Consider the following 26,230-nt stretch of genomic DNA (forward strand, 5'->3'; position numbering starts at 1 on the left):
CAGACACCCAACTAAATGCATATAAAATATTAGTCCTTGATAAACACAATAGGATTTTTTATACTAATAAAAACTGGCTCAGTGGATCCTTGTTGTAAGGTAGATTTAAACATAAAAAGGACTATAAGAAGCCTACAAGAAAATAGAATATTATATCTATATTAATTATGATGGGGAGATGACTTGGATAGTGTTGCTTAACTAGGTTTCTTACCAAGCTTTCATTAAACTGGTTTTTCCCCTCTAACACCTTTCCTTTATTTTATGGGGTGATATTACTCATAATTTTTATTTGCAGATTTACTAAATTAAATTACCTCTTCAGTTTGGATACCTTTCATGACCCCTTTTTATACCTAATGTGCATGTCCTCAAGTTTTGTCATTTGACTTCTGGTCTCATTGTTCAACTGAATCAATTCTTTTTAAAGTTTACAGTGATCTCTGAATTGCCAGATCTAATGGTCTTCTGAAGCTTATTCCTTCTTTACCTATCTGCTGCATTTTGTTACCATTTACTACTCTTTTTCCTGCAATGATCCTTTCCTAACTCTTCATAATATTAGTGTATTCCCTCTGAGATAATCTCCAATTTATTGTACATATAGCTTGCTGGTACATAGTGATTTGGTTGTTGCTCCTGTATTAGACTATGAACATCTTTGGAGTGGGAACTATTTTTTTTGCCCTTATTGTATCCATATTGTTTAACACCATTCCCGGCACAAGTTGTTGTCAGTTGTTTCAGTTATGTCCAACTATTTGTGACCCCTTTTGGATTTTTCTTGGTAAAGATTCTGGAATAGTTTGCCATTTCCTTCTCCAGCTCATTTTACAGATGAGGAAACTGAGGCAAACAGAGTTAAATAACTTGCACAGGGCCACATAGCTAGTAAGCATCTGAGGCCAGGTTTGAATTCAGGAAACTAAGTCTTCTTGACTCCAGGTGCACCACTATCCATCGTACCACCTAGCTGCCCTTCCTGGCATATAGTAAGCAGTTAATAAATCCTTGTTTTGGTGACTTGACTTTTGCCATACCAGATTATTAATGAGTAGTAGGCCTTTAAAGTAGGTGACCTGTTATATTTTTTCAAGGAATCATATATAATTTTGATATAGTCAGTGAAAATAACTTATTGGGAAGCCATTAATTAGTAAGGTGTTTTTATGCTACCAAACCAAATGGTTTTTGTCATTGACAGTAAACATAGTGGAATATTCAGTTCTTTGTATTTTTCAGTCAGTTATATGATGGTAAAGTTGCAGTCTACTGTGGAATATCACTTATGAAATACCATTTCTTTACCAATAGTATACTTTAAGGATAATTATTATCTGTTTGGATTATCCTCATAAAAATGTCATGTATAATAGTCATATAGGTCAATGATATTGAATATCTTTTGGTTGCTTTTATTTTTTTAGTCTGTTAACAAGGTCCAAAAATTTTTTACCCCTCACCTTTGATACTTTCCCCTCCAGGGGCCTCGTGAATCAGTTCCTGATCACTTAAAATTATGTCTCACCTATTTGACATTCAAAGTCTTTTACATCCCGGCTCTAGTGTATGTATTTTCCTAGGCTCATTATACATGTCTTATAGGATCATAGACTTAGAGCTGAAAGGTACTTTAGAGGCAGAGTCTAAGCCTCTTACTGTACAGAAGGAGAAACAGAGATTGAGAGAAGTAAGTGATTTATTCATTGTTAAACAGCTAGTCAATGTCTGAGGCAGGATTTGAAGTTCCCAATTCCAAGCCCATTGCTTTTATTCATGGTGCCACAAAGCTGCCTCTAAGTACTATAAATTATGATTTAGCCAAACTAGATCTCTTCCTGTTCTTCACACAATGCCACAGTATCTCCCTTCTATCTATCTTTGCATTAGCCATACCCTATGCACTCACCTCTGCCTTGGCAGCCAGATGGTGCAGTGCATAGAGCACTGGCCCTGAAGTTGGGAGGACCTGAGTTCAAATCTCACCTTAGACACTAGCCGTGTGACTCTGGGCAAGTCATTTAACCCCAGTTGCCTTAAAACATCCAGGGCCATCTCTGGTCATCCTGATACATGTATTGCCACTGGACCAAGATGGCTCTGGAGGAGAGAATGAGGTTGTTGGCTTTGTATAGCCCTCCCATCACTTAAATCCAACTCAGTGCCAGTCATGACATGATGTCATGGTCCTCTTCAGGAACGGATGACAAACAACAACCTAAGGAATCCCTCAGTTCCTTCAAGACTTAGCTCAAGTATCACCTTCTACATAAAGCCTTTGTTAATCCTTCCAACTGCTAATATCTTCCTTCCTTAAATATTTTATATTTACTACCTCATATTTATTCAGAGGCAGTATTCAAAACCCCAGTCTTCCTGGCTCTGGTGCCAGCTTCCTAGCTACCTTACCACGGTCCCTTTCCTTTGACACATATAGATTGTGTGACACTAGGCAAATGACTTAACCTCTCCATGTTCTAGGAAGGAGAATTCTGCAAAAGGCACAGAGAGTGCCATCCTTCTGTAGAGTGAGTGGCCTCACCAGAGGGTTCCCCTTGTTAGTGAAATTACAGCTGCAGTCCCTTGTGTTGTTGATGTCTTTTTTCCTGTAGTGCAGAATGACTTAAATACTTCTAATATATCTCTTTTAAAAACTGATTCCCCCCAAATTATGAAGTTTCTCAGATCTTACTTATTTCTAAAGATCACCACAAGGTCTATGCAGTGAAACACAGGGTGGATGGTTGTGACTACTAATAGGGGTTATTCTTGGCTAAGGAAAGACATAATCTCTCTTAGAAAACTATTAAACATGAAAAAACTTGACAAATCAAAATATTTTTTACAATTCAGGTTCAGATGATATTGGTTCATAGCAAAACATTTATTCAGTCATCTAATTATTCGATTAGTGTGAAAAGAAAAATGAATACCTTAATGTAGGCTTCCTTTGTCAGTTCTCATATTCCAGTTTACCTTTTGATGCCAAGAATCCACCCTTCACACTTTTCCCCAGTAGTCTCTGTAAGTATCGTATCTACTTTCAAATGATAAAATAGCAAAATTCCAGCAAATTAGTCAAGAGTATATACACAATAAATTCTCTCTCCTCTTAGAATGTAAGATCCGGGGCGGGGGGGGGGGGGTGTTGGGGATAGGAGTGGCATTGCCCGTAAGGGGAAGAAAAAAGACTTCTGCTTTTTTTTTTTTTTTTTGGTCTCTGTAGATTCTTAGTGCATAGTCACAGTAGGACCTTTAACATTTATTTTGATTGATTGTGTATTGGTCTACTTTAGCTTCTTTGCCTAATCACCTACCATGTAACCTACAGGCTTGGCACTGGGGATACAAAGACAAAAATTTTACCCTCAGAGAGTTTCTTTTGTACCAAATTCAATTAACATTTATTAGGGGTTTAACATCTGCCAGAAATTTGTACTAAGCCCTGGGGGTACAATTAATAAGAAGGGGAAGCAGCCATGCCTAATAGGCTTAGCTCCCTTATTGCTTAGTTGTGTCAGTACTTTAGCTTCTCTAGGAGAGTTTCCCCAGACCCATATCAGTATCAGTCAAGGTTTGGTGGTAAATACAAATGTATATACCTCACATATATTGCAGAGCTGTTGCCTATTAATATAAAGATGCCTCATGGAGAGTTCCCTCTTTCAGTGAACTCACAGTTTCTGGGGGGGGTGGGGGGGGCAAGTGTGTGTGTCTGTCTGTCCGTCTGTCTTTCTGTCTACGTCTGTCTGATTCTATGTGCCTGTGTGTAAATAGAGATGCTGATGGAGAGAAAAGACATTATAACAACGGACAAAATGAAGTGGTCCTTTGCTGATGTATAAAAGGACTATTTTGGAGATAACTTTAACTCAGAAAGGAAGACTATGTGGCTTCCTTGGATAGGATATAAGGAAGGAAAAGGTGGCAAAGGATATAACCAGAATCTGAAGGGGTAAGTGTTCCATTCATTACTGGAGGGAAGGAATCCTTAGTGTTTGCCCCCTTTTATAAACACTTTGTTACACCAAACTGTTCATTCTTCTGGTCTTTATCTTCTAGTCTTTATTCCATGCCTCAGAGCAGGGATTAGTTGGATCTCACTCATGCATTTCTAATTGGTTACCTACCTCTGATTTCATAGGCTGGATGTGCCAATCACCAAATCTAAATGGGTGATAGAAATGTCTAGCATGAAAGTTTAATGGTAGATTCTAATAAAACAGAAAGGATACCAGGCAGGAGAAGTGAGGTAGCTCAGACAGAGACAACCTGTCTCAGGAAAGACCAGGCCTCTGTGTGTGTGTGTGTGTGTGTGTGTGTGTGTGTGTGAGAGAGAGAGAGACAGAGAGACAGAGAGACAGAGAGAGAGAAGGAGAAGGAGAAGGAGAAGAGAGGAGAGACAGAGTTTTCTTAGACAAAAACTACTACACAAAAGTATTTACCTAGGAGTAGAGTAGTAAATGTTTTCTCTCACCCCTCCTTCACATCCCCGATCACCTCAATCATTAGGAAAAAGTTTATTGCTACAAAAATTACTGCTTGGTAAAGTAGTAAACTTGTGATTGTTGGAGTTGGCTAGCTGCTTGCGCACTGGAGGGGTTTTTGGTTACTAAACAGATTTATTTTGTGGTGAGCTTGCCTTTTGCCCCCAAATTAAAATGAAAACCGCTTAAATTAATAATTTTCCTTGTGTGATTGTACAGAAAAAATGAAAATGATTAATAAAATCTATACCTTGCCTTCTGATTATTTTTCTTGTCTTTTTAAAAAAAATCTTTCCCCACTCTCCTACTTTCTATTGATGTGGAAAATTAAATGTATAAGGGAGGCTTTGACCTTGTCTGTAGCAGAAAGACTCTGGCCTTGCCATGTTCCAGCTGAAGTCCTGGTTTTCCTTTGTCCTTTGTAAGGTACTATCTGCCCTCATCCTTATTTGATAAACTTGTATGTATCTTACTTTCCTATAATGACAACTGTACCACTATACCATGTCCACTCTTTTTGCATATAACCAAGTGGGCTAAAAGAATCGGGGCCCATGTGTTCGAGGTCTGACCCAGGTGGGCCCGCATGCGAAATAAAACTCTCTCTTTCTCCACCTTGAGTACCTGGCTGAGTATTTTCTGTGTCTATCATGCTGTAACACTATTAGTACTTTAAACACAGGTTTTCTTTTTTTCCTCATGTTCCTTACAGTTTCTATCTGCCCAGATTTGGGATACCCCTCTGTTTGGGTTTAAAGGGGAAAATGGAGCAGCCAATAAAAGTCTGTTTTGAATGGATAAAAGTGGCTTTTTTATTTGTACTTCTTAATTGATGCCTATCTTTTCTTTAATGCTGCATCCTTGAGACTTGTTTCCATTATCTTATTTGAATATCCTCTAATTCTGTCCTGTAACTTATGATTTATAGAAGGTTCTTCAAAAATGAATTTTTAATATTCTCATTTTTTAAAAAATCTATTTGAGTATGGTATCCTGGGTGGTTCATGAAAAAAGGAAAGGGACTTTTTGTTGTTGTTTTCACTTTACCCAAATACAAAGAAATGTGTTTGGTTGCTTATAAGCTGTGACTTAAAACTTCCATATTATATAAATTATAAGGGCATTCTAAGTGAGTCAGAAATCTTAGGTCTGTTTTAGAGTGTGTATTTGTATTCATTTGTTCCAAGATTTATATCAAATTTCATAAACTCTTCATTTGCTGCCATGACTTAGATCTTTTTTGATGATTGTGTTCTATTTTTTCTCATTCCCGTGTTCCTTAAAGGTGGAAGAGTTGATGATGGCCATGGAAAAGGTAAAACAGGAGCTAGAGTCCATGAAAGCAAAACTGTCTTCTACTCAACAGTCATTAGCAGAGAAGGAAACTCATTTGACCAATCTTCGAGCAGAAAGGAGGAAACATTTGGAAGAGGTCTTGGAGATGAAGTAAGTGCTTATAATTTAATTCATACAAATATTTATTAGATATCTTTTCCCATATTGTGTTTATCTTTTCTTAACCACTGTTAATTAGCACTTAGAGAATTACAAAATTTTAGAGGTGGAAGGGATGTTAGTGGCTATCTAGGCCAACTTGAATAGAATCCCCAATATAAAATGCCAGATTTAGTCCATGCTTGAATACCTCCTATGATGGATTACCTCTTTTCTCCTAAGGCAGTCCATTCCATTTTTGAGTGGCTTTAATTGTCAAAAAAAATTTTTCTTTACCTCAAGCTTGAGTTTGCTACTTTGACATTTGTATCCATTGTTCCTGGTTCTGCCTTCTTTAACCAAACAGAAATCCCTCTTCTACATGAAAGCTCTTCAAATTCTTGAAGACGTCTATAAAATCTCTTCTCTGGGTCCAAAGTCTCAAGTTCCTTAAAGTGATCCTCATTTAACATGAACTCAAGTTCTTTTCAATATCCTCATTGCCCAGCTTATCAATGTCCACCTTAGATTGTTGCTCCCAAAGCAGAAGACAATACTTCTGGTATAATTTAACCATTAAAGTGTATAACTATCACTTGCTTATTTCTTGGAAATTATACCTTCCAGGGCAGCTAGGTGGTGCAGTGGATAGAGCACCGGCCCTGGAGTCAGGAGTACCTGAGTTCAAATCCAGCCTCAGACACTTAACAATTACTAGCTGTGTGACCCTGGGCAAGTCACTTAACCTCTACTGCCTCACCAAAAAAAAAAAAAAAAGAAAGAAAGGAAATTATACCTGTCATTGTTATCCAAACACACATTAGCTCTTTTGTTTGTCACATCACACTTCTAACTCAATGTTAAACTTGCAGTCCACTAATACCCTTAAATTCTTTACTGATAAGCTGCTATGTTAATTCTATCTTATTCAATGCACAGTTATATCTTTTTTTTTTTTTTTTAGTGAGGAATTGGGGTTAAGTGATTTGCCCAGGGTCACACAGCTAGTAAGTGTTAAGTGTCTGAGGCCGGATTTGAACTCAGGTACTCCTGACTCCAGGGCCGGTGCTCTATCCACTGCGCCATCTAGCTGCCCCCACAGTTATATCTTTATAATTGTGTGGTCACTGAGATTGTTGGGAAAAAACTCTTGTCCAGGAAGCTTTATGAATGATGAGCTTATGCCATTTTCCCCATCATTTCAGTTAGCAATTTCCCAGGTTAAATATTCTTGTTGTTAGCTGACACCTTCATTCCCTTTTAGCTGATGATTCTTGACTGTTCTGATATTAATAATTCACATCTATCTAACAATTAATCCTTACAACAACTTTATGAATTAAGTAGTGTAAATATTTTTATTACTGTTTTCCAGACGAAAAAATTTAGCCTCACAGAGGTTAAATGACTTGCCCAAAATCAGAGCTAAAATCTAATCTTCAAAATCTATGTCTAGGGTTTGTGCCACTATACCTTGCTGTTTAATCTTTGCTAACATATAGTTAATGCTAGATTTAATGCTTGTCAATCCCTCCTGCTTCCTATGTTTAAATAATCTTAGATATGTTTTTTAAAAAAGATAGAGGAGGGGCAGCTAGGTGGCGCAGTGGATAGAGCACTGGCTTTGGATTCAGAAAGACCTGAGTTCAAATCGGGCCTCAGACACTTAACACTTACTAGCTGTGTGACCCTGGGCAAGTCACTTAACCCCAATTGCCTCACATACACATTAAAAAAAAGAGGAGTTGGAAAGACACTAGATTTTAAATTAGTGTTTACTTTTTGAGATCTACTTGAATGAGTGGAAGGAAGAAATACAATGTAAAACAAAGAAAATCTAAAATGGCTGAGGGAAATCATCCCTGCCTGTCAAGAGATTAGAAAATGGAAGAATGTGACAGTTAAAAATTAATGCTTGTGGTTCGAGTTAACTGATAGGAAATTCTCACTAAAGATGAATGCGGCATTTGCTCTGAGGAAGAAGCAGCTTCTTGTTCTCTATTCTATAAACAAATACCAGTGAGAGAATAATCCAGCACAAGTCAGAAGAAGAGGAGATTGCTAAGAGGTGCTCTTGAAGTTATTTGTTAAACTGACATAAAGAATGGAGAAGTCTGCCGTCTTCTTCATTAATTATTTATATTTTCTTAATCCTGTTTTTCCAAAGCAGTGAAATCTATGATGTTTTTCTAACTTCCCTTCTTTGAGATAACCCAAAAGATTGATTCCTAATGCTCAGCAATTGTGTCATTTCCCTCATGGACTTAGTCTGGTCAGTTGCTCATTACTGTCTATGTTTTCTTCAGCTTCATATCCGCTTGCTCATGTAGTACATCAAATACTGTGATGTTGAAGTCCAAGTGTGATTCTACTTTTATTAATGGAGAAAGAAGTTTGAAATTATATCAAAGGAAAATATGAAAGTATACCTAATGTCTGGTCACTTTTGTCTATACTTAATAAATCTTAGGCACTAAATAAATAAATCTAGATACATCTAAACACTTATAAAATATCCTGTATTGGAATATCCTGCTCAGATTCAGTAAAGAAATGAGATATAAGTGGTATGGGTAGAGGATGTGACCTAATAGGTTTTTCCCATCCCTGGGTTTTTATGATTGTAATTTTTGAACAGTATTTTTACTAATAAATGATTGCTCTAAATTTGGAGAGTTATTCAACTATTCAGTGTGGTGGTAAACTGAGCCTGACAGTGGTTCATTAGAAACATTTTTGTTGTTTAGCCAGGCCTCAAAAAAAAGGAACATATTTATTGGCAGGGCGAGCATTGAATCTCCTTCTCTATGTTATGATTATTTATTTTATTTTTTCATCCTTTTACCAAAAAAATCATAAAACAAAAACTCAGCTAAATAAAAAGAAACAATTTAGACTATGATGTCTATTATTAAGAGATCTTGATGAGTCCCTATTCCTTAATCTTTCATCCAGGTTTCTGTTGCAGATTTACCCATTGCTGGCATACCCATTGCAAAACAATATAGCTTTAAAAATTTGTACCTTTTATCTTTAAGAAAAAAATTTTATTGACCTATAAATTTTGCTATCCTGAGTATTCGTGTGGGGAGGAATATCTCTCAAGTGTATGTGACAATCATAGAATCATGTAGCAATGCATCTTATATCCATTTTACTGACAAATAATTGAGCCCAACTTTATTCCAGTAAAACTGACCATCTAAATGAAATGGTTGAATATTTTAAAAAATATAAATTGCTCAGATTAACAGAACTGAAAATAGAACCCTGTCTAAGAAAAAGAATTGAACAAGCCATAAATGAGCTTCATAAGCAAAAGAGAACCCCAAATCAGATGGATTTATAAGAAAATTCTACCAAATATCTAAAGGACAAATAATTCCAATTGTTGTTGATGAATGATTCAGTCAGTCATATCTGACTCATATCTGACCCAAATCACATTTGGGCGTTTTGGTTTTTTTTGGCAAAGATACTGAAGTGGTTTGCCATTTCTCCAGCTCATTTTACAGATGAGGAAATGGAGCCAAACAAAAGTAAGTGACTTGGCCTGGGTCACACAGCTAGGATGTGTTTGAGGCCATATTTGAATTCAGATCCTCCTGATTCCAGATCTGTCACTCTATCCACAGAACCACCTAACTGCTCCAATTAATTCCAATATTACATAAAACATTTGAAAAAATAGATAAAGAATGAGTCCTGCCACATTTCTTCTATGACATCAATTTTGTTTGTTTTTTTTTGTGAGACAATTGGGGTTAAGTGACTTGCCCAGGGTTACATAGCTAGTAAGTGTTAAGTGTCTGAGGCCAGATTTGAACTCAGGTTCTCCTGACTCCAGGGCCGGTGCTCTATCCACTGCACCACCTAACTGCCCCATCAATTTTGTTTTGATACCTAAACTAGAGCATCAAAACAGAAAAAAAAAACCCCAAACCAAAAACTATAGCCCAGTTTCCCTAATGAATATTGATATAAAAGTTTAAACACTGGCAACAAGATTACAACAATCATACCTGCCTCTATATTAAGAAAACTATAAGCATAATCAACCATATCAATTAAAAACAGCACCAAAATGGTTATTTTTATAGATGCAGGAAGTTTTTGACAAAATACAATACTCATAGGGGCAGCTAGGTGGCACAGTGGATAGAGCACTGGCCCTGGATTCAGGAGGACCTAAGTTCAAATCCAGCCTCAAACACTTGACACTTGCTAGCTGTGTGACCCTGGGCAAGTCACTTAACCCTCATTGCCCCCCAAAAAACAAACAAAAAAACCAATACTCATTCCTCTTTAAAAAACATTGGAAAAGATAGGAATTAATGTATAGGAATTAAAGTACTACTATTTGAAACCAAGAGCAAGCATTATTTCTAATGGGGATAAACTAGGAAACTTTCTAGTAAGGTCATGGGTGAAAGAAAAATGTCCATTATAACTTTTATTATTCTTTATTGCACTAGAAATGCTAGCTATAGCATTAAGGCAAGAAAAAGAAATTGAAGGAATAAACACAGGCAATAAGGAAACACATCTATTACTTTTTGAAGATGATGAATTGTTTACTTAGAGAACCCTAAAGAGTCAACTAAAAAGTTAGTTGAAACAATTAACAACTTTCTCAAAGTAGCAAGATATAAAATAAACCCACAAAAATCGTTGGCATTTCATTGTATTACCAACAAAATGCAGTGAAAAGAAACAGAGAGAAATTCTATTTAAATAACTACAGAGCATATAAAATACTAAAAAGTATACCTGCCAAGATACACATAAACTGTGAATACAATTACAAAAACAGGCCTCACACAAATAGAGACAGACCTAAATAATTGGAGAAATATGAATTATTCATGGGTAAGCCAAACCAATACAATAAAAATAACAATGCTACTTAAATTAATTTACTTATTCAATGCCATACCAAACTACCAATGAATATCTTTGTAGAGCTAGAAAAAAAATTCATATGGAGAAATAAAAGGTTAAGATTACCAAGGGAATAAATGAAAAAAAAATTTTTTTTTAGAGGAAGGGGACAGTGCAAGACCAGGTCTGAAAGTGTATTATAGAGCTGTAGTCATCAGAACAATTTGGTATAAGATGAGAAAGAGAGATTGATCAGTGGAACAGATTAGGTACACATACAGAAGCAAATGAGCATAGTAACTTAGTGTTTGTTAAACCCAATGACCCGAGATACTGAGACAAGAGCTTAGTATTAGACAAAAACTGCTAAAACTGTAAAGTAGTCTGGCGGAGACCAAAATCTCATACCAACATATATTTGAATGGGTATTTCATTTACACATATAAGATGGTATCAGAAACAAGTTAGTGGAATGTGGAAGAAATGATGGATGGGGAAGAGTTCATACCAAACAAAAGATGGAGAGATTCATAAGAGGTTAAATGGATGACATTGATAACATAAAATTAAAAAGTTGTTCACAAATGAAACCAATACTGCCAACATTGAATAGAAAAATGGGAAATTGGGGAACAATAATTACAGCAAGTTTCTTTGATAAAGGTCTCATCTCTCAAAAGATAAGAGAACCAGGGGCAGCTAGGTGGTACCATGGATAGAGCACTGGCCTGGCTCTGGAGTCAGGAAGACAAGTTCAAATTCAGCCTCAGACACTTGACACTTACTATGTAACCCAAGGCAAGTCACTTAACCATGCTTGCCTCGCAAATCAAATGAACAAAAAAGATATAGAGAACTGAGCCAAATTTATAAGAATAAGCACCATTCCCCAGTTGATAAATAAATGGTTGAAGGATATAAATAGGCAATTTTCAGAGGAAGAAAGTCATCAATAGTCATGGAAAAATGTAGTACATTACTAATAATGTACTAATAATGCATTAGAGAAATGCAAATTAAAACAACTCTGTGTTACCCTGTCACATCCATCAGAGTAGCTAACATGACAGAAAAGGAAAATGAAAAATGCTATAGGGCATGTGGAAAAAATGGTACACTAATGTACCTTTGGTGGGTTGTGAACTTGTCCAGTCATTCTGGGAAGCAGTTTGGAACTATGCCTAGAAAACTATTCAATTCTGCATATCCTTTAACCTAGAAATACTGTTACTATTTCTATACCCCAAAAGACATCAAAGAACAAGGAAAAAGGCCCATATGTACAAAAAATATCGATAACAGCTCTTTTAGAGTTGGCAAAGAATTTTAAACTGAGAGAACACACATTAATTGGGGAATGACTGATCAAATTATGGTATATAATTGTGATGAAATACTTTTGTGCAATAAAAAATTATCAGGGATAATTTCAGAAAAACATGGGAAGTTTATATGAACTTTGCAAAGGGAGCAGAACTAAGAAAAATTTACAGTGTAACAGCAATATTAAAAAGATAATTGGTTGTGAAAAACTTAGTAATATGATCAGCACTATAAACCCATCAGAACTCCAAAGAACTCATAATGAAAAATGCTGTTTATCTCCATATAGAAAACTGATGAACTTTTAATAAATACCGAAGCATATTTTTTCTCTTCTATTTTTTTCCTGGAACATGGGGTAATATGGAAATTTGTTCTGCATGACTTCATATTTGTAATGGGTTTTATATTTCTTGCTTTCTCAATAGGTGGGGGGGAGAAAATATCAAACTGAAAATAAAATTGAATATCTATTTTTCAAAGGTCTTACAAATTATGTGATCCCATTAAAGGTATAGTATCCATCTCTGTGTTCTTGAATCTTGGCACTCTGGGGCTATAATAGCAAAGAGAAATAGAAGTAATTTTTTATTCCTTATGGGGGCTGTAAATCCTATACTCCCAGATAAAACAACTGAGCCCGTTGTGAAACAGTCACTGGCATGATAACAATTCATGCCGACTTACTTCATGGCAAAAATCAAATGATATTTGAAGCTTAAATTTGTGCATGGAGATTGAACATTTACAAGTTCCAGCGTCAAACATTTTTACTTATTTAATGTTATCCTCTCTTCCTTTTGATTCTACCTTTCTCCATTTCTCAGTATAATGATATTGGCTAATATTTATATAATGCCTGCTGTCTGCCAGGCACTGTGCTACATGTTTAGTTATTTTGTTTGTTCCCTCACAACAACTCTGAGTGGTAGTTCCTATTATGTCTGCCATTTTACCTATGAGGAAATTGAGGCAAAGAGCAGTTAGTTTATTTGCCCAGGAATGACACTGTATCCACTGCATCACCTAGCTGCCCTGAATATGTACTGATTCCTTTATTTCAATAAAGAGTTCATAGCCTATGTTTTCATTTTTATCTATCTTTATGCAAAGAATCCGTTATAGAATTCTTTTCATTGCTGCTAGGATAGGATGAATTAGAATAACTGGTCAGTGGACTACATTATTATATTATATTATAGTATATTATAGTATATTATAGTATATTATAGTATATTATAGTATATTATAGTATATTATATTATATTATATTATATTATATTATATTATATTATATTATATTATATTATATTATATTATATTATATTATATTATATTGGATTGCATCAGAATCATGGTGAAAAGGTATATCTGTCTCACCCTCTTCTCTTCCTTTTAAATGTTATTTGTTATAAAAGAGGACCACAGCCTTTCCCTTATTTATGTAAGATGGGTTATTGCTTTTCCTTAGTACATTCATTTTTATCCAAATGATGAAATATCTTTTATCTTATGGAGATTTCTTTTTTTCTTGCCACTTTTTCTCTCTTTAAAAAAAAAACAACACTCAACTTTGTTTCCAGCTTGTTGTTGTTACTCTGCTTCATAGTTCCATTCTACCTCGTGATCAATACCTCTGTATCTCATGATATCTCAAACTCAATGAGCTTTAGGAACAGCCTCATAGATGGAGTTCTCTGTACCATTTAAATGAGCCATGACAAGCCTGGGAAAGTAATGGACTGCTGAAAAGTATACCAGGTGTTAAAAAGAGCTTGTTCAGTGCAGTAATTGCTCAACCCATTAAAGTTGAAGAAGGAACGAGTGGAAATGGGTTCTTTTAGCTCCTGGCTTTCTGGAAAGGTGGTCACATAGTACTTTTGTATCCCCACTACTCCACTTAAGGTTGTGTTTCATGTCTTTTTTTTCTGTTTTCTTTGCATTTTAAAAAAAAATTACAATTCCTTTAGTTAGGAACAGCTAGAAAGAAAATAAATTACTGAAATTAGATTTTTGTTTTTGCCATTGACTTGGAAAAACAACAAAGTGCTTGTCTTGTTAGGAATTAATTCTGTATTATGATTTAATCTGATGAAAAATTAAGTAAATTATTACAAGTGGGGAGAGAGAAGCCTTATCTCTTTTTTTTGGTTTGTTTTGGGGGGTTTTTTGGGGGGGTTGGTGGGGCAATGGGGGTTAAGTAACTTGCCCAGGGTCACACAGCTAGTAAGTGTCAAGTGTCTGAGGCCAGATTGAACTCAGGTCCCCCTGAATCCAGGACCAGCGCTTTAACCACTGCACCATCTAGCTGCCCCGAAGCCTTATCTCTTAGCTCAAATGTTCATATTCTAGTCAGGTGTATACTACCGAGTAGTCAGTTTTCCTTTAATTTTATTTTGTTTATTAGATTATTGAATACCTATTTTCTTGAAATTTTCTATCTATTAGAAAGCATCTAGGTATATAAGCATCACACACAAACTGTTAGACACATACATACAATTGAAATATATTCTCAGAATTCTGATAATTAAAAGTTTTAACTTGGGACTGTTTGGGGGAAATCTTCCTTGATGCTGCTCCATGTACCAATAGTCTCAAGAGCAGGTGCAGCCTAGGAGACAATTTATAACATGGGCGAGCTCATTAGTATCCTATTTCTTTTATCATTCAATATTTTGACAAAACCCAGCAACTGTCAGGCTCTGTAGATTGATTGCCCCCCAAAAGGAAATAAATCAGTCTTTGATTTTTCCTCCCTGAACATATCTAATCAAGTCACTTAATGTTTTATTATCAAGGGACTAAAGGGACAATTGATTTTGATTGATATTGAAAAAAATTGGTTCTTTATAAACATGAGCTTGAGGTGGCCCAGCCTATGTTCTCATCTACTGTCCTTTTTTTTCCTTTTCCTCTATAAATCAGTCTTCGATCTCCATAGAATTCTTTAATATTTTTATACTCTCAGACCCTGAAATCAGAATCATTCTGTGGTTAGTTTATAGTTTGTGTGTGGTGTGTTTTTTTCTTTTTAGAAAGGAGAATGTGTATTCCTTATTTTAATGAACAATTTATTTTTAGTTCCTTCCAACTCCGTATCCATCCTTTGAAAAACAAAACAGCACCCTTGTAACTAATATGTATAGTCAAGCAAAATTCATTCTCATATTAACCATGTCCAAAAAAAATTAGTCCCCCCCCAAAAAAAAACCCCTAAAACCTCACATTCAAAAAATTGCTTATTTTGAAACAATATCAGCACAGCAGGTTCCCATTTTGTAGACTCTATCATCCTTAGTTTTTCACTTTCCAAATCATACCAGAACAGGATCCTATTTTATACTAATAACAATCAAGCCCTTGTTTTTTATTTTTAAAGCATAAGAGATTTCCAATGTCATTTATAAAGCTATTTTCTTCTATAATAGAGCATCTCTCAGTAGCCATAATCAGTCCTAATAGTGACTCTGTCTCATTATTTTAGGCTCATTTTAATAAATGTGTAATTTCTTTAGTTTGTTTGGGATTTGACATAAAATACATTGAGAAATTTTGATTTTCAGTTGCAGTCATAAGAATTGTGACTTTTTCATCCATGCTCATTTCAGCATTTTAAAGCAAATTATTAAAATAGTGGCTTGAGAATCACTTTTCAAAATGACTAAGTATATATGCAATATTTGCACTGTATTATATTCATACAATGTTATGTGAACAGTAATAATAATTCTAAATCCCATCTAGACGGCAACAGAAAATATCCATCATAAAAAATTTTCCTATGCATATGCTTTGTAGTATTTTTGACAAAAATGAGTGTTATACTTTGTCAAAGGTTTTTTCTGTAACTAGTAATATAGTAATGTGGTTGTGGATGTTTTTGTTTTTACTGTGATTATGTTGGTTTCCTGGCGTTGAATCTTCCTTGCCATTCCTGTTAAAAATTTAGTTAAATAACAGTGAATGGTTTTTTGGACAAATTGGCATAGTTTTTTGTTTTGTTTTGTTTTGTTTTGCCATGATTTTATTTAAAGTTTTCAAATCAGTATGCACTAATAAAAATTTTTTCTATAGAATGCATCAGAGCAGGGAAAGACTAAAAGTGATACATCACTTGTTGAAAGGAGTTGTTCTAATCTTTTATGTTTTGTTGTATAAGACATTGATTTAGGGCAAATCTTCCTGATGATATTCAGATCATGGTTTAAAATATAAGAATAATACAACTTGAATGAAACTCAGAGATAGTCTAGTATAACCCTTTCATTGAATTAACCAGTGAATGAAATAACTCTTGGTGGATGGACAACCACCAAGGACATTTACTAGCCACCCATACTTGATTCTCTCCTGGATTCCTCTACTCCTCAACAGGGAGAAGTTCAGAAATTAAGTCTGCATAGAGAGAGTGAGGTGGTGGTGAAGAACTAGTGAAAAAACTAAGTAAACAAACAAAAGCTCTTCCAAATACACTAAATCAGTGTTTTAGAATAAGATAATCCTAGGTTCAAACTATAGAAGAATTTTGGAAAAACTAAAACTCAGAAAAGGACTGACCCTAAGACTTGTTAAGTGGAAGTAAGTAGCAAGAGCTGAAAACTCTCCTTTGGACATTGCACAGAGAGATCTGTGAAGCTGTGGATATGGAGCAAATGGCTCTCATGTGTGCTGCCTATGATCATTTCTTCAGAGTTGCCTACACCGACTGTCTTTAATCCCAAACTTGCTCCCTGGTCAGTGTGGTTTCTTCTACTGGAATCTACCATGGCCAGAAAACTCAGGCTGGCACATAGTAGACACTTAATAAATGTTTATTTCCTGAGTAATATGTTGAATATCTCATAAGAGAATTGAAGGAAGAGACAGGATTAGAATATCATTATCCCTTCCACATCTCCAGGGTTAGGATTGAAGTGCCCTCACAAACTGGAAAATCCATATGAAATTTTTTGACTCTCCCTTTGTACCAGAGAAGTCTGAATTATGATATTAAAAGATAAAATATGCTAATATTATACAATACAATGCATATATTTTATGTATTTCTGAGTTTATAAACTTTTTTTTTTTTTTTGGTTTTTTTTAGTGAGGCAATTGGGGTTAAGTGACTTGCCCAGGGTCACACAGCTAGTCAAGTGTCTGAGGCCAGATTTGAACTCAGGTACTCCTGACTCCAGGGCCGGTGCTCTATCCACTGTGCCGTCTAGCTGCCCCCTGAGTTTATAAACTTTTATTGTGTCATCTGTGACTTCTACAAAACTCCTCCAAAATTCCCATTTAATTCCTTATGCCAATCTGCGACATATAAGAACAGTGGGAAGGTCATGATGTGGAAGGAATAACTGTAAATAGTTCAGAAAATTATTTGGTAAATCTTAGTCAAGTTTTAGACATTTTTGAAGGAAAAAGATACAATAAACATAGCTTAAGGATTCAGAGGATAGAACAGCAATTAAAAAAAAAAGGAAAGTCAACTGATGGCAAAACTAGAAGACCAGGTGAGATATCTACTCTCAAAAACAAGTGACCAGGAAAACAGGAGACAAAGAAATAACATAACCATCATCTGGCACCCAAAAACCCATAGGGGAACATAAACCCGAATACCCTGTTTTTAAAAAAATGATAAAAAGAAAACAATCCAAATTATTGGAATGGGAGGGTGTAAAACATAGATAGATGCCGGTAAAAAAAGATAGCATGGGATATAATATGCCCCTGTCACAAAGACTTACCTTCAAAAACCCAAATTTCGACATTGGTCATGTGTGCATGTCCAAAAAAAAAAGTCTAATTAAAAAATGTCTAATGCTGCATTGTGAGTATTTTACCTCTCTGTTAAGAGATAGGTAGCAGGGAGGTGGGGGGCGGGGCAGCTAGATGGCGCAGTGGTTAAAAGCGCTGGCCCTGGATTCAGGAATACCTGAGTTCAAATCCGGCCTCAGACACTTGACACGTACTAGCTGTGTGACCCTGGGCAAGTCACTTAACCCCCATTGCCCCGAAAAAAACAAACAAGAGATAGGTAGCATATTTTATCATTAGGCCTCCAGAATTTCGCATAGTCATTACATTGATCAGAGTTCCTTATTTATAAGTTGTTTGTCTTTCCCATATTGCTGTCTTTATATAAATTGTTCTTCTGGTCCTATTCATTTCACTTTACATCACTTTATACATGTCTTCTAAGATTTCTCTGAAACCCTCATGGTTTCTTATATCACAGTAGTATTCCATCACAGTTCTACATCGTAACTTGTTCAGCCAATCCCTAATTAATGAGTACCCTCCAGGATTCTCATTCTTTATTACTTCAAAAAAACCCTCTATAAATATTTTTGTACATCCTTAGAGTTTGTTTTGCTTAAGACTGATTCCTACCTTAATCTGCTATCCCTCTAAATCCCCCTTTTTCCCTTTTCCCCCTTTTCCCCTTTCCCTCCTATTTGCCTAGTGAAATATATTTTTCTACCCAGCTCTGTGTGTATGTTCTTCCCTTCTTTGACCTGTTCAGAAGAGAGGTTCAAGTGTCAGCCACTTCTTCCTCTTCGCTCTTTCCTACTTGTTTACATCTTGCGTTTTTGCTGGTCAGTCATTTCAGTAATGTACACTATGCCCTCTGAAATCTGGCAGTTTTGTTTTAACGTTTCTTGAAATATGACATTTAAGCTCTGATTGTCCTTGTGTTGAAGGGAGTACAATGATTCTCATTCTCTCATTTTGTTGATAAAAATATTTTTAACTCTTTTAAAAACAAAATCCTCCTGTCATTTTTTCCCAAGAATTCTAGTTGAATTTGTGTCCAAGTTGTGTTTTTCTCTGGGGTTTTGCTTGTGGATGTTTTGGTCATTTTCTTCTGTCTGTGTCTTGAGTGTCTTTGTCACTATAATATTTTTTATTGTGATACTATTATTTTGCTCATTCTTCAAGCCTATTTCCTGACTTAGGACTTCATCTTAGGGCCTATCTATCTTTATACTCAGAGAGGAGGAGTTTAGGGTCCTGGCATAGTTTCTCTCATCCCTGGATCTGTGACTGGGAACTGGGTAGTTGGCAATAAAGCTGTCAGGTCACACCTGTTCCTCTGATAGTGCCATATAAAGGTCTGGGATTCTTTGGCCTGGTTCACAGCCTCTTCCTGGTTGCTGGAATGTTCTGTATGCTACACCCCACTCATCCCCAGTATCCACAGACGTCTGTGTCTTGTTATGCCTACCTATGCTGGAAAAATTACTATCTCTACTTTTTAGGGTTTTCTATCAGGAGCATGTCTATTGGATGAGTGTTGGGGGAAAGACAGGTTGAACCCTGCTGTATTATTTCCTCCTACTCTGCCATTCTCTCTCCATCTCAAGCACCTTTGTTCTTTTAGTCTCCTACTGAACAGAGTATTTTACTTAATTTTTCTCAATGAATGCCATAAAACTGGGACTAATGGCTTTGGTGATAGAATTGTAAGAATTAAATAGGTATGTGGATTTATTGTGTCATAATATCATGTGTCTAGAGGTACTTTTCCCATTCTTCTGGGTAGTCTTTCATGTTGGTTTAATTTTTTTCTTTTAGGAAAGAATGAAAAAGTTCATGTTTTTCTTCATTTTCTGTTTTCCAGAATCAATGGTATAAGCAATTTTGAACTTTGATCTAACAAATGTTAAAATTACCCGTGTAATGATTGTACTGTATAACCTATGTTGGATTGCTAGCTGTCTTGTGGGCTAGGAGATAGGGAGGGAGAAAAATTTGGAACTCAAAATCTTACAAAAGTGAAGGTTGAAAACTATATTTACATGTAATTGGGGGGAAAACTATTGTGAAAAAAAATAAATGTTAAAACAAATGTTTTTTAAAGTTTTATGTGTTGACTTAAAAAAAATTTTTTTTTTGGTTCTTATCTCTGACCCAGAAGCACAGTCCGATCATCTGCACATTTTGTGCCTCTAATATGCCTCTATATCTGGCCAAATTAATTTGTGTGGGAAACAAAGGTAGTAGTGATGTACAACTGATAATTCCAGTTAGAATAACAATTTTTAGTAGCAACATGGAAAGAAGCAACTATTGAATTACTGAATGTAAGTAAAAAATGAAAAATATATATAACTTTTGTGCCTTTGCCAGCAAAAATAGTCTTGATTTTTGGACTAAAATTTTATTACTTTTATGACAAATGAAGCATGAAACAAATTGGCATGTCTAGAATGGCTCAAGTACAGTGGTGTAGTGTTTGCCTTCCAATTGCTAGACCTTGGAATGTCAGCAAAGTTCACAAATTAAATTAAATATTAAAACAAAACTCGGCCAGTAATCCTTTTCTTGGTTACAGTGCAGTGGTGATATAATTATTTCAGAGACACTATAGAGAAGGCATTTTGTATATTATAGAGGAAAATCTTTGGAACCAAAACAAAATGGCAATTTATGCAAAGCTACAAATGAATCAGTAGAATAGAAATGGTGTTGGCTTTGTGCTGCAGAATATGTGGAAATCTTAGTGGGATCTTACACTGAGGTTAGCTTATGGCTCATTGCTAGCAAACATCAAGTGCTATATTCCTCAATTCTTTCCAAGTTCAGAAAAGGACCAACTGTAGATAAGCTTATTATCTGTGGTAGGTAATAAGTGGCAGAGCCTAAAACTTTTCCTTTTCCCCAAAAAAAACCTAGGATAGAAGCTTTCAATTAATTTCCTTTCATCTTACCAATTTTCAGATTCATTGATAATTGCTTTATAATGGACATCCCAACTTGCTGCTATCATACTCTATGGGCGTGAGTTTTTAGAAATGTTCATTTCCTATGCTCATATAAATATCAGTATTACTGTTAGGGTTCTGATGTCTAAGATGCCTTATGGATTCATTTTTCATTTTACTTATAGTTGTGTGGCTTTTTGTACTGTAAAGATAGTGCTTTTCACTTTATTTCTCCTTGTTTGTTTTGGAGGCAATATATCAAAAACAGTTTTTAAAGAGGAAGAAATATCAGTGTATTGATTGATACATTAACAAAGCTGTATTGTACAATATACAATATGATCTTGGTCTAAGCCTAATTTCTGGCAGATCACTTTCCAGTTTTCTCAGCAGTTTTCATCAAATAAGGAATTTCTCCTAAGTAATGTATGTTTTCCAGTTTATTGAGTTCAGTTGTTTCTTATTCTCACTTGTCTGGTCTGTTCCATTGATCCACCCTTCTTAGTAAATTCCAGGTGATTTTGATGACTACTACTTTACAATGTAGTTCGAGTTCTGAAAGTATTATTCCCCCTTCTTTTCATTATTTCCGTTTAGTATTCTATTTTTTTTTAAGTGAGGCAATTGGGGTTAAGTGACTTGCCCAGTGTCTGAGGTCAGATTTGAACTCAGGTCCTCCTGACTCCAGGGCCAGTGTTCTATCCACTGCGCCACCTAGCTGCCCCCGTTTAGTATTCTAGATCTCTAATTTTTCCAATTGAATTATGTTGTTATTAAGTTCTATAAAATATCCTGTTAATAATTTAATTAGTATTACATTAACACTATAAATTACTTTTGGTAATATTGTCATTTTTATTATTTTGGCATGGCCCAACTACAAGCACTGAGTATTCCTCCAGTTATTTAAGTTATCCTCTAAGAAACATTTTGTAATTGAAACTATATAAGTGTCTTATATGCTTTGGTAAATCAATCCTGGATATTTTATATGTTTTAGTTATATTGGATTGAAGTCTCTATAATCAGTTTTTTGATTCTGAGTTGATGAGAGTTCCCTTCTTTGATTGTATTCCCTAGACAATGCTACTAGAAGAAGTCTACCATAAATTCATGTTATGCAATTTTAACTGGATCCTTACGCTTACTTATTTTTCCTTAAGTGGTTACTCTGTTACAGTTCCGCCAGTAGCAGTCTCAAAATTTCCAATCACCAGTGGTTCCCTATTTGTTGTTGTTGTTGTTCACTTACTGTTTGACTCTTTATTACCCTAGGGACTATAGTACACCAGGTCCTTCTATTGCCCTCTTTCTTTCTTTCTTTCTTTCTTTCTTTCTTTCTTTCTTTCTTTCTTTCTTTCTTTCTTTCCTTCTTTCCTTCTTTCCTTCTTTCCTTCTTTCCTTCTTTCCTTCTTTCCTTCTTTCCTTCTTTCCTTCCTTCCTTCCTTCCTTCCTTCCTTCCTTCCTTCCTTCCTTCCTTCCTTCCTTCCTTCCTTCCTTCCTTCCTTCCTTCCTTCCTTCCTTCCTTCCTTCCTTCTTGGCAGTGAGGGTTAAGTGACTTGCCCAGGGTCACACAGTTAAAAGTGTCTGAGGCCACGTTTGAACTCAGGTCCTCCTGAATCCAGGGCCAGTGCTTTACCTACTGTGCCACCTAGCTGCCACCTCCCCACGATCTTTCAAAGTCTATCCAAGTTCATGTTTTTTGTTTCCATGATACTATGTATCCATCTCATTTTCTGCCATCCCCTTTTCCTTTGGCCTTCAATCTTTTAGAGTCTTTTTCATTTGTGCCCCATCTTCTCATTATGTGGCCAAAGCATTTAAGTTTCAGCTTCAGTTTTGACCTTCCAGTGAATTACTTAAATTAATTTCTTTAAGTATTGACTGATTGTACCTACTTGTTGTCCAAGGTACTCTAAAAACTTTTCTCTAGCACTCCAGTTTGAAAGCATTGATTCTGCAATGTTCAACTTTCCTTATAGTCTAACTCTCTCAGCCATACATTGTAATGGAAAAACATAACTTTTACTATATGGACCTTTGTCAGAAAGGTATTTCTCTGCTTTTTAACGTGCTGTCCAGATTTTTCATGGCTTTTTTTTCCAAGGAGGAAGCATCAAAAGATGTCATGGCTAGAGTCAAAATCTGCAATGACCTCTGAGCCCAATAATATGAAATTTGACACTCTTCACATTTCTTCTTACTTTTTTGCCAGGAAGTGATTAGAACAATTGCCAAGATCTTAGATTTTTTTTTCTGTTAAGCTTCAAGGCAGCTTTTATATTCTCCTCTTTCATACTCATCAAGACGCTTCTTAATTCCTTCTTAATCCCTTCTTAATTCCCCTTCCCCTTCTGCAAATCTGAAATTGTAGCTTTTTCTCCCAGCAACCTTGATTCCAGCCTGGAATTTTGCATGATGTATTCTGCATATAAATTAAATAAGGTGACAGCCATGTGATACTCCTTTTCTAATCTTAAACTAATCAGTTGTTCCATATTTGGTTCTAACTATTGCTACTTGGCTCACATACAGTTCCTCAGGAGACAAATAAGATGATCTAGTATTCCTGCCCCTTTGAGGACTTACCACATTTTGTTGTGATCCACAGGGTCAAAGGCAGTGTAGTCAAAGGTGTAGTGAATGAAGCAGAAATAGATGTTTTTCTGAAATTCTCTTGCTTTATCCATAATCCAGTGAATGTTGGCAATTTGGTCTCTAGTTCTCTGCCTGTTCAAGAACCAGCCTCCTCTTCTAGTAGTTCTCAGCTCATATATTGCTGAAGCTTAGTTTGCAGAATCTAAAGTATAACCTTACGGATGAAATGAGCACAATTGAACATTCCTTGGCATCATCCATATTTAGGATTGGGATGTAAACTGATCTTTTCCAACCCAGTGGCCACTGTTGAGTTTTTCAAATTTGCTGGCATATGGAGTGCAGCACTAAATAGCATCATCTTTTAGGATTTTAAATAGCTCAGTTGGAATTCCATCACCTCTATTAGCCTTATTGTTAGAAGTGTTTCCTAATACCTGCTTGACTTCAGTCTTTAGGAGGTATGGCTCTAGATAAGTAAGATTATTGGTGATATTAAGATCTTTCTCGTAAAGCTCTTTTATGAGGGGGCAGAGCCAAGATGGTGGAGGAAAGACATTAAACGCACAGAGCTCCTGATACAATCACCCCAAAAACAGCAATAAAAGAACCCCTAGAGCAGAAAAAACACACAAAAATACAGGCTGAGATTATTCTCCAACTATAGATAGATTTCAGGGGGTTGTGCTGGGCCACAAGTAAAGTCCAACCCCGCAATCGCACTAAAAGAGACACCAGGCACGCAGCTGGAGGAATTTATTCCAGAGCCTCTGAATCAGCTACAGCATCAGCATCTTCTAGAACTGAGCATGCGGTCAGGTGAGAGGGCTGAACTGCTGGCTGGGGGAAAAATTCAGGAGTATCAGTGGGACCTAGGGAGGAATTCAGCTGTCCCACCCCAGTGGGGAACCAGGAAGAAATCCTGAGTGGCAGGAGGCCCAGGTGGGTAAGGAGTGCAGGCTCATGGAAGCTAAGAACCACACCACAGAAAGCTTTGCTAGCTGGTTGTTCAGTAAGTAGGCTTGAGGTTATCTTCAGACCAGAGAACAGGCCAGGTGAGATTAAAACCTGCCCTCCCTCAAACCAAAACACCTGGGACCCTCTGAAGCTGGAAACAGGAGTGGAACCTAGAAGCAGGCGCGCCCCCCCCCCCCCCCCCAGTGGAGAGTTTAAAATCAAGTAAAAGATGAGCAAGCAAAGAAAGTTCAGAACTATAGAAAGCTTCTTCAGTGACAAGGTGCAGTCTCAGATGAGGAAGTTAATCACAGGGCCCCTACATCCAAAGCTTCCAAGAAAAATATGAACTGGTCTCAGGCCATGGAATCTCTCAAAAAAGACTTTGAAGAGAAATTAGGAGAGATAGAAGGAAGATGTAGGGAGAGGGAGGAAAGAATGGAAAGAGAAATGAGAGCAATTCATTAGAGTCATGAGAAAAAAGTCAACAGTTTGAAAAGCCAAATGGAAAAGGAGATAAAAAAAACTGATGAAAATAATTGCCTAAGAATTAGGATTGAACAAATGGAAGCTAGTGACATTATGAGAAACTAAGACACAGTAAAGCAAATCCAATTGAATGAAAAAATAGAGGGCAATGTGAAATATCTCCTTGGAAAAACAGCTGACCTGGAAAATAAATCCAGGAGAGAGAATTTGAAAATCATTGGACTACCTGAAAACCATGACCAAAACAAAAGCTTAAACACCATCCTCCAAGAGATTGTGAGGGAAAATTGCCCTGATATTCTAGAAGCAGAAGCTAAAATAGAAATTGAAAGAATCTACTGATAACCTCCTGAAAGAGATCCCAAAAGGAAAACCTCCAGGAATATTATAGCCAAATTCCAGAACTCCCAGGTCAAGGAGAAAATATTGCAAGCAGCTAGAAAAAAGGAATTCAAATACTGTGGAGCTCCAATAAGGATAAATCAAGATCTAGCAACTTTATTAAAGGACCAAAAGGCATGGAATATGATATTCCAGAGGGCAAAGGAACTGGGACTACAGCCAAAAATCACATAGCCAGCAAAACTGATTATAATCTTTCAGAAGAAAAAATGGTACTTTGATGAAAAAGAGGAATTTTAGGCATTTGTGATCAAGAGACCTGAACTGAATAGAAAATTTGACTTTCAAATACAAGACTCTGGAGAATCATAAAAAGCTAAAGAGGGAAAAGAAATCATGAGGGACATTAAAAGGTTAAACTGTTTACAGTCATACATGAGAAAATAATACTTCCAACTCATAAGAACTTTTTCAGCAGGGAATACACAGAGGACACAGGTCTGAGCTGAATATGAAGGGATGGTATTTGTAAAGCATTTATTTTTTGTGTATCCTTGTTCTTTGTGGAGCAAATAGGGTGGGTGGTCTGGTGCCGGGGGCCGGATTTGGGCTCTGGGCCTCCTGGGCCCAGGGCTGGTGCTTTGTCCACTGTGCCACCCAGCTAGCCCATAATGACTTCTTTAAAATAAGGGGGAGGGGTAGGAGGAATAGACTGGGGGAGGTGGGAGGTGGAATGGGGAGAGGTAGCTCATATGAAGGAAACCAAAAAAAAAAAAAGCCTATGGAGGGGAGGGAAAGAGGGAATAACATACATACTCAAGAGGGTATAGTAATACATTTTTGCCCTGAGGAAAAGTGGGAGGAGAAGGAGATGGGGGGGGGGGAGAAGAGGGGAAGGAGAGAAGAGAAGTTTGGGGGAGGGAGCTGTAAAAAGCAAAGCACTTTTGAGGAAGGTGAAGATGTTCTGCATAACACCACATTTATGACATATATTGAATTGCTTGATTTCATAGGCAGAGTTG

At 36.3% G+C, this 26,230-nt stretch overlaps 1 protein-coding gene across 1 annotated transcript in view; it reads left to right on the plus strand.

The window, feature by feature from the left end:
- The window catches only part of ERC1 (ELKS/RAB6-interacting/CAST family member 1), a 313,654-nt gene that overhangs the window by 165,911 nt on the left and 121,513 nt on the right, over positions 1-26,230 (plus strand). Inside the window, exon 12 of the mRNA XM_043966008.1 lies at positions 5,773-5,933. Coding sequence (XP_043821943.1) covers positions 5,773-5,933 — 161 coding nt within the window. The remainder of the gene's footprint in view (positions 1-5,772; positions 5,934-26,230) is intronic.

Source organism: Dromiciops gliroides, chromosome 5, assembly GCF_019393635.1.
Source record: "Dromiciops gliroides isolate mDroGli1 chromosome 5, mDroGli1.pri, whole genome shotgun sequence".
NCBI classification, from domain to species: domain Eukaryota; kingdom Metazoa; phylum Chordata; class Mammalia; order Microbiotheria; family Microbiotheriidae; genus Dromiciops; species Dromiciops gliroides.